The 10,000-nt window shown below is 54.1% G+C and overlaps 1 protein-coding gene across 1 annotated transcript in view; it reads right to left on the bottom strand.

Moving 5' to 3' along the window:
* The window catches only part of LOC121844336 (protein flightless-1 homolog), a gene marked incomplete at its 5' end in the record, with an annotated part of 71,452 nt that overhangs the window by 51,758 nt on the left and 9,694 nt on the right, over positions 1–10,000 (bottom strand). Inside the window, 7 exon segments of the mRNA XM_042314341.1 lie at positions 961–1,065; positions 3,290–3,397; positions 3,759–3,892; positions 6,943–7,090; positions 7,315–7,399; positions 7,807–7,945; positions 7,948–7,963. Coding sequence (XP_042170275.1) covers positions 961–1,065; positions 3,290–3,397; positions 3,759–3,892; positions 6,943–7,090; positions 7,315–7,399; positions 7,807–7,945; positions 7,948–7,963 — 735 coding nt within the window.

Below are 10,000 nucleotides of genomic sequence, written 5' to 3'. Positions count from 1 at the left end.
TGTAGCAGTGTGTGTGTGTGTGTGTTACCTTGAGGATGATGTAACAGTGTGTGTGTGTGTGTGTACCTTGAGGATGATGTAACAGTGTGTGTGTGTGTGTGTGTGTGTGTGTGTGTGTGTGTGTGTTGTGTGTTACCTTGAGGATGATGTAGCAGTGTGTGTGTGTGTGTGTGTGTGTTACCTTGAGGATGATGTAGCAGTGTGTGTGTGCTACCTTGAGGATGATGTAGCAGTGTGTGTGTGCTACCTTGAGGATGATGTAGCAGTGTGTGTGTGTGCTACCTTGAGGATGATGTAGCAGTGTGTGTGTGCTACCTTGAGGATGATGTAGCCGTGTGTGTGTGTGTGTGTGTTACCTTGAGGATGATGTAGCAGTGTGTGTGTGTGTGTTTGTTACCTTGAGGATGATGTAGCAGTGTGTGTGTGTGTGTGTTAACTTGAGGATGATGTAGCAGTGTGTGTGTGTGTGCTACCTTGAGGATGATGTAGCAGTGTGTGTGTGTGTTAACTTGAGGATGATGTAGCAGTGTGTGTGTGTGTTAACTTGAGGATGATGTAGCAGTGTGTGTGTGTGTGTGTGTGTTAACTTGAGGATGATGTAGCAGTGTGTGTGTGTGCTACCTTGAGGATGATGTAGCAGTGTGTGTGTGTGTGTGTGTGTGTGTTAACTTGAGGATGATGTAGCAGTGTGTGTGTGTTAACTTGAGGATGATGTAGCAGTGTGTGTGTGTGTGTGTGTTACCTTGAGGATGATGTAGCAGTGTGTGTGTGTGTTACCTTGAGGATGATGTAGCAGTGTGTGTGTGTGTTACCTTGAGGATGATGTAGCAGTGTGTGTGTGTGTTACCTTGAGGATGATGTAGCAGTGTGTGTGTGTGCTACCTTGAGGATGATGTAGCAGTGTGTGTGTGTGTGTTACCTTGAGGATGATGTAACAGTGTGTGTGTGTGTGTGTGTTACCTTGAGGATGATGTAGCAGTCAGCCTCGTAGAACTTCCCCTGGAACGCCTCGTCTACCTGCATCGGAACAAAGTTCTCTATCTGCCACACAAACACACCAGGAACCTACACACACACACACACACACACACAGCAAAGTTAGAACAGTACAACTGCACACACACGCTCAAACACAAACCTCCTCCCCTATCAGATTAGAGCCATAATGGAGACATCTACCCCCACTATCAGATTAGAGCCATAATGGAGACATCTAACCCCCCTATCAGATTAGAGCCATAATGGAGACATCTACACCCCCCTATCAGATTAGAGCCATAATGGAGACATCTACCCCCCCCCACTATCAGATTAGAGCCATAATGGAGACATCTACCCCCCCCACTATCAGATTAGAGCCATAATGGAGACATCTACCCCCCCCACTATCAGATTAGAGCCATAATGGAGACATCTACCCCCCCTATCAGATTAGAGCCATAATGGAGACATCTACCCCCTATCAGATTAGAGCCATAATGGAGACATCTACCCCCGCCCTATCAGATTAGAGCCATCTACCCCCTATCAGATTAGAGCCATCTACCCCCTATCAGATTAGAGCCATAATGGAGACATCTACCCCCCCCTATCAGATTAGAGCCATAATGGAACATCTACCTCTACCCCCCTATCAGATTAGAGCCATAATGGAGACATCAGATTAGAGCCATAATGGAGACATCTACCCCCCCTATCAGATTAGAGCCATAATGGAGACATCTACCCCCCACTATCAGATTAGAGCCATAATGGAGACATCTACCCCCCACTATCAGATTAGAGCCATAATGGAGACATCTACTCCCCCCACTATCAGATTAGAGCCATAATGGAGACATCTACCCCCCACTATCAGATTAGAGCCATAATGGAGACATCTACCCCCCCCACTATCAGATTAGAGCCATAATGGAGACATCTACCCCCCCCACTATCAGATTAGAGCCATAATGGAGACATCTACCCCCCACCCCTCAGATTAGAGCCATAATGGAGACATCTACCCCCCCCCCCTATCAGATTAGAGCCATAATGGAGACATCTACCCCCACTATCAGATTAGAGCCATAATGGAGACATCTACCCCCCCCACTATCAGATTAGAGCCATAATGGAGACATCTACCCCCCACTATCAGATTAGAGCCATAATGGAGACATCTACCCCCTATCAGATTAGAGCCATAATGGAGACATCTACCCCCCTATCAGATTAGAGCCATAATGGAGACATCTACCCCCCCGCCCCTATCAGATTAGAGCCATAATGGAGACATCTACCCCCCTATCAGATTAGAGCCATAATGGAGACATCAGATTAGAGCCATAATGGAGACATCTACCCCCTATCAGATTAGAGCCATAATGGAGACATCTAATCCCCTATCAGATTAGAGCCATAATGAGACATCTACCCCCCCACTATCAGATTAGAGCCATAATGGAGACATCTAATCCCTATCAGATTAGAGCCATAATGGAGACATCTAATCCCACTATCAGATTAGAGCCATAATGGAGACATCTACCCCCACTATCAGATTAGAGCCATAATGGAGACATCTACCCCTATCAGATTAGAGCCATAATGGAGACATCTACCCCCCTATCAGATTAGAGCCATACGGAGACATTAACTGCCTTGTTCAGATTAGAGCCAAAATGGAGACATCTACCCCCTATGTTCAGAGCCAAAAATGGAGACATCCTACCCCCCTATCAGATTAAGAGCCAAAATGGAGACATCTACCCCCCTACCAGATTAGAGCCAAAATGGAGACATCTACCCCCCTATCAGATTAGGGCCAAAATGGCGACATCTACCCCCACTATCAGATTAGAGCCATAATGGGCATCTACCCCCCTATCAGATTAGAGCCAGGAGGTCTACCTGCCTATGAGATTAGAGCCATAACGGAGACATCTACCCCCCCCTATGAGATTAGAGCCTTAATGGGAGACATCTACCCCCTATCAGATTAGAGCCATAATGGCGACGACGGCTACCGGGGGAACAGGAGGTTAACTGCCTTGTTCAGGGGCAGGACGACGGCCTACCGGGGAACAGGAGGTTAACTGCCTTATTCAGGGCAGGACGACGGCCTACCGGGGAACAGGAGGTTAACTGCCTTGTTCAGGGGCAGGACGACGGCCTACCGGGGAACAGGAGGTTAACTGCCTTGTTCAGGGGCAGGACGACGGCCTACCGGGGAACAGGTTAACTGCCTTGTTCAGGGGCAGGACGACGGACTAGCCCGGCCCGAAAACCTGAACGCCGCTGGGCCTACCTGTCCTACGTCCTCCATGAAGAACTCAGAGTAGTCCAGCTGTGGTTTCTCCAGACTCTTGTCCCAACGACGCGTGTGTCCCAATGACGCATTCAGTTCCCCATACTTCTGATCGCGTTCTCCTACACACACACACACACACACACACACACACACACACACACACACACACACACACACACACACACACACAGTAAGGGCTGGGTTTCATTTGGAGCATGTCATTGGCACATTCCCAACAGAGGATGCTGGTGGGTGTAAATCTAAGAGGACTAGCTCCTTTCAATCTAGGAATGAAACCCAATGTTCATACCTCTCTCCCTCATCCACCCCTCCCTCACTCTCCTCCATCCATCCACCCCTCCTCTCTCTCTCCTCAATCTACCCTCCCTCTCTTCCAAACCCCCATCCCCCTCTACTCCATCCACCCCCCCTCTCTTCTCCATCCAACCCCACCACCCCTCCCTACCTCAAAACTCTTATTCTTCTCTTGTGTGACATCACTCATCCCCTTGAGGACCTGTTTAGCCTGGTCGTCTTGACTACTGTCCTTCCTCCTCCTCAGCCTCATCTTCCTCGCCAGGGGGTCCCGTGGGCTGGCCCCTACACACACAAACACACACAAAATGTATTGAGCGTATCTAAAGCAAGTCAGTGCATTTCTCTGTCTGGTCCACAGACAGGTCTGGATGGACAGATTATCAGTGTGTAGCAGTGGGGGGAAATTTCACCTCCCCAAACCCAGACCCACCTCCCCTAGACCCACCTCACCCAGACCCACCTCCCCTAGACCCACCTCACCCCAGACCCACCTCACCCAGACCCACCTCACCCAGACCCACCTCCCCTAAACCCAGACCCACCTCACCCAGACCCACCTCACCCTAAACCCAGACCCATCTCCCCTAAACCCAGACCCACCTCACCCAGACCCACCTCCCCTAAACCCAGACCCACCTCCCCTAAACCCAGACCCACCTCCCCTAAACCCAGACCCACCTCCCCTAAACCCAGACCCACCTCACCCAGACCCACCTCAGAGACCACCTCCCCCCAGACTAGACCCACCTCACCCAGACCCACCTCCCCTAGACCCACCTCCCTAGACCCACCTCCCTAGACCCACCTCACCCAGACCCACCTCCCCTAAACCCAGACCCACCTCCCTAGACCCACCTCCCCAGACCCACCTCCTAGACCCACCTCAGACCCACCTCACTCCCCTAGACCCACCTCACCCAGACCCACCTCAGACCCAGACCCACCTCACCCTAAACCCAGACCCATCTCCCTAGACCCAGACCCACCTCCCCAAACCCAGACCCACCTCCCTAAACCCAGACCCACCTCCCCAAACCCACCTCCCTACCCAGACCCACCTCCCCCAAACCCACCTCCCTAGACCCACCTCCCTAGACCCACCTCCCTAGACCCAGACCCACTTCCCCTAGACCCCGACCCACTTCCCCTAGACCCACCTCCCCTAGACCCAGACCCACCTCCCTAGACCCAGACCCACCTTCCCTGACCCAGACCCACCTCCCTAGACCCAGACCCACCTCCCTAGACCCACCTCCCCTGGACCCAGACCCACCTTCCCTAACCCAGACCCACCTTCCCTAGACCCACCTTCCCTAGACCCAGACCCACCTCCCCTAGACCCACCTCCCCCAGACCCACCTCCCTAAACCCAGACCCACCTCCCCAGACCCACCTCCCCCAGACCCACCTCCCTAAACCCAGACCCACCTCCCTAAACCCAGACCCACCTCCCTAAACCCAGACCCACCTCCCCCGGGCCCAGACCCACCTCCCCCGGGCCCAGACCCACCTCCCCCAGGACCAGGACCCACCTCCCCAGGACCCACCTCCCCAGGACCCACCTCCCCAGGACCCAGACCCACCTCCCCAGGACCCAGACCCATCTCCCCAGGACCCAGACCCATCTCCCCAGGACCCAGACCCATCTCTCCCAGACCCATCTCCCTAAACCCAGACCCATCTCCCTAAACCCATCTCCCCTAAACCCACCTCCCCCGGACCCACCTCCCTAGACCCAGACCCACTTCCCCCTAGACCCACCTCCCTAGACCCAGACCCACCTCCCTGACCCAGACCCACCTCCCCTAGACCCAGACCCACCTTCCCTAGACCCAGACCCACCTCCCTAGACCCAGACCCACCTCCCCTAGACCCAGACCCACCTTCCCTAGACCCAGACCCACCTCCCCTCCCACCTCCCTAGACCCACCTCCCCTAGACCCAGACCCACCTCCCCTAGACCCACCTCACCCAGACCCACCTCCCTAGACCCACCTCCCTAGACCCACCCCCTAGACCCACCTCCCCAGACCCACCTCACCCAGACCCACCTCCCCCCCACCTCACCCAGACCCACCTCCCCTAGACCCAGACCCACCTCCCCTAAACCCAGACCCATCTCCCTAGACCCAGACCCACCTCCCCTAAACCCAGACCCACCTCCCCCTAAACCCAGACCCACCTCCCCCAAACCCAGACCCACCTCCCCTAGACCCACCCAGACCCACCTCCCTAGACCCACCTCCCCAGACCCACCTCCCCTAGACCCACCTCCCCAGGACCAGACCCACCTCCCCAGGACCCACCTCCCCAGGACCCACCTTCCCCCAGGACCCAGACCCACCTCCCCTAGACCCACCTCCCCAGACCCAGACCCACCTCCCCAGACCCAGACCCACCTCCCCAGACCCACCTCCCCCAGACCCACCTCCCTAGACCCATCTCCCCAGACCCACCTCCCCAAACCCAGACCCACCTCCCTAAACCCAGACCCACCTCCCCAGACCCACCTCCCCCGACCCACCTCCACCGGGCCCGGACCCACCTCCCCAGGACCCACCTCCCCAGGACCCAGACCCATCTCCCCAGGACCCAGACCCACCTCCCCAGGACCCAGACCCATCTCCCTAAGGACCCAGACCCATCTCCCTAAACCCAGACCCATCTCCCTAAACCCAGACCCATCTCCCCTAAACCCAGACCCATCTCCCCAAACCCATCTCCCTAAACCCACCTCCCCTAGGACCCATCTCCCTAGACCCAGACCCAGACCCACTTCCCCTAGACCCACCTCCCCTAGACCCAGACCCACCTCCCTTAGACCCAGACCCACCTCCCTAGACCCAGACCCACCTTCCCTAGACCCAGACCCACCTCCCCTAGACCCAGACCCACCTCCCCTAGACCCAGACCCACCTCCCTAGACCCAGACCCACCTTCCCTAGACCCAGACCCACCTCCCCAGGACCCAGACCCACCTCCCCTAAACCCAGACCCACCTCCCCAGGACCCAGACCCACCTCCCAGACCCAGACCCACCTCCCCAGGACCAGACCCACCTCCCCAGGACCCAGACCCACCTCCCCAGGACCCAGACCCACCTCCCCAGGACCCAGACCCACCTCCCCAGGACCCAGACCCACCTCCCCAGGACCCAGACCCACCTCCCCAGGACCCAGACCCACCTCCCCAGGACCCAGACCCACCTCCCCAGGACCCAGACCCACCTCCCCAGGACCCAGACCCACCTCCCCAGGACCCAGACCCACCTCCCCAGGACCCAGACCCACCTCCCCAGGACCCAGACCCACCTCCCCAGGACCCAGACCCACCTCCCCCTGCAGCAGATATTACAGCAGGGGATGCTCCAGCCAGTCTCAGTTGGTTCTGAAGAGAGAAGTCGATGTTGTACCACTCTGCTGTCCTGTCCACCGGCTTGGGAGGCATCACCAGGTTGGGGTTCTCACGTACATCTAGAACCTAGAACACACACAGAGGAGAGACCACTTACAACCTAGAACATCTAAAACCTAGAACAGAACATCTAGAACATTTTGAACCTAGAACACAGGGTAGAATGTCTAGAACCTAGAACACAGGGCAAAACACCTAGAACAGTTAGAACCTAGAACACAGGGTAAAACATCTATAACCTAGAACACAGGGCAGAACATCTAGAATCTAGAACAGAGGACAGTGTGTACCTCTAGGTCGACGAGGAAGTGGATGGCTTCAGGAAGAGTCACCAGACGATTCTTATTCAGAACCAACTTCTTCAGCTTCCCACACCTACACAACAACAAGTTGATCCACTACACAGCAGGTACTGTCCAAAACATCAAAACATGTCACAAAATGGCATCATGAAATACCGGCTGGGAAGCATGCGGACGCCTTAAGTGTGTGTCTACTGACAGAGTCCTTGGGTATGACGTGAGGTACCCACCTACAGAGTCCTCGGGTATGACGTGAGGTACCCACCTACAGAGTCCTCGGGTATGACGTGAGGTACCCACCTACAGAGTCCCTCGGGTATGACGTGAGGTACCCACCTACAGAGTCCCTCGGGTATGACGTGAGGTACCCACCTACAGAGTCCCTCGGGTATGACGTGAGGTACCCACCTACAGAGTCCCTCGGGTATGACGTGAGGTGCCCACCTACAGAGTCCCTCGGGTATGACGTGAGGTACCCACCTACAGAGTCCCTCGGGTATTAGTTCCAGGTTGTTGTTAGCAGCCATGAACTCCTGCAGACTGGATAACTTCCCCACGCCAGACGGAACTCCATCAAAGTCCAGCTTGTTACTGTTCACATAAAGCTTCTTCAACCTCCCAGCTTACAGATAGCAGACTGGAGAGAGACAGAGACAGGGGGTGAGACAAAGGGCGCAGTTTAAGTCCAAACCTGTGACGTCTACGTCAACGAACGAGCAGTGTTGTTGGACCCATCTGCAGCCCCTGAACTCACCCTCAAAGATGAGGTCAGAATGCTGCTCTACCCAGATGAGCTACTGTCACCAACAGATCAGATGACCTACTGTCCCCAACAGATCAAGGTCTACCCAGATGACCTACTGTCACCAACAGATCAGATGACCTACTGTCCCCAACAGATCAAGGTCTACCCAGATGACCTACTGTCCCCAACAGATCCAGGTCTACCCAGATGACCTACTGTCCCCAATGTGTTATAACGTTTTGTACAGATCAGCTGGGCGTGCTCAGTCACCAACAGATGACCTACTGTCCCCAACAGATTTGTACAGTAGCTACGTGCATCAGGGGGTTATAATGTGTACCTACTGTTATAATGTGTATTAGGGTCTTATAAAGATTTTGTACAGTACTGTCCGTGCATCAGGGGTTTATAATGTGTTATAAAGGGCCGTACGTGCCACCAACTAAGTACAGGGGTTATAGTGTGAGAGAGAGAGAGAGACAGACAGACAGAGAGACAGAGAGACAGACAGACAGACATAGAGAGACAGACAGACAGAGAGACAGAGAGACAGAGAGACAGAGAGACAGACAGACAACAGACAGACAGACAGACAGACAGACAGACAGACAGACAGACAGACAGACTGAACCCAACAGATCCAGACAGACAGAGAGAGACACAGACAGATCAGAGACACAGACTGACCCAGAGACAACAGATCCAGGTCTACCCAGACACAGACAGACAGACAGATCAACTACAGACAGATGTCCTACAGACAGACAGACAGAGACACAGACAGGTCTACCCAGATGACACAGACAGTCCAAACAAATCCAGACAGACAGAGACACAGACAGACAGAGACCAGACTAGACAGATGATCTACTGTCCCAGACAGACAGGTCTACACAGATGACAGACAGAGACACAGACAGACAGAGGTCTACACAGACAGACAGAGACAGACAGACAGACAGACAGACAGACAGACAGACAGATCCAGGAGAGAGAGAGACAGACTGACAGAACAGATCCAGGTCGGACAGATACAGACAGACAGACCCCAACAGATCCAGGTCTACAGATGACCAGAGAGACACAACAGACAGATGACACAGACAACAGATCCAGGTCAGACAGACAGACAGACACAGACAGAGTCACCAGACAGATCAGACACCTGTAGACCAGACAGATCCAGGTCTACCCAGATGACCTACTGTCCAGACAGATCCAGGACAGATGAGACAGAGTCCCCAACAGACAGACAGACAGACAGACAGACAGACAGACAGGTCTACAGACACCAGACCCCAACAGATCCAGGTCTACCCAGATGACCTACAGTCCCCAACAGACAGGTCTACCCAGAGACACAGACAGACAGAGAGAGAGAGACAGACAGACAGACAGAGACACAGACAGAGAGAGAGACAACAGACAGACAGAGACACAGACCTAGAGATCAACAGACAGATGACAGAGACAAAAAACAGATCCAGGACACAGACAGACAGAGACACAGACAGACAGAGACACTGACAGACAGATCACAGACAGACAGATGACACTGACAGACAGATCAGATGACACTGACAGATTCAGAGACAGACAGACCCCAGACAGACAGGACAGACAGATGACAGACAGTCCCCAACAGATCAGACAGACAGACAGACAGACAGACAGACAACAGACCAGGTCTAGACAGATGACACAGACCCCAGAGACAGACAGAGAGAGATGACACAGACCCCAGACAGATCCAGGTCTATCCAGATGACAGACCCCAGACAGATCCAGACAGACAGATGACCTACTGTCCCCAGACAGATCAGAGACACAGACAGAGACTACCGAGACAGACCAGACAGAGACACAGACAGAACAGATCCAGGTCTACCCAGATGACCTACTGTCACAACAGACCAGGTCTAGACAGAG

Source organism: Oncorhynchus tshawytscha, unplaced genomic scaffold (assembly GCF_018296145.1).
Source record: "Oncorhynchus tshawytscha isolate Ot180627B unplaced genomic scaffold, Otsh_v2.0 Un_contig_3145_pilon_pilon, whole genome shotgun sequence".
In the NCBI taxonomy this organism is placed as follows: Eukaryota; Metazoa; Chordata; class Actinopteri; order Salmoniformes; family Salmonidae; genus Oncorhynchus; species Oncorhynchus tshawytscha.
The sequence above is the reverse complement of the archived record's forward strand: the minus strand, read 5'-3'. Positions and strand labels throughout refer to the sequence as shown.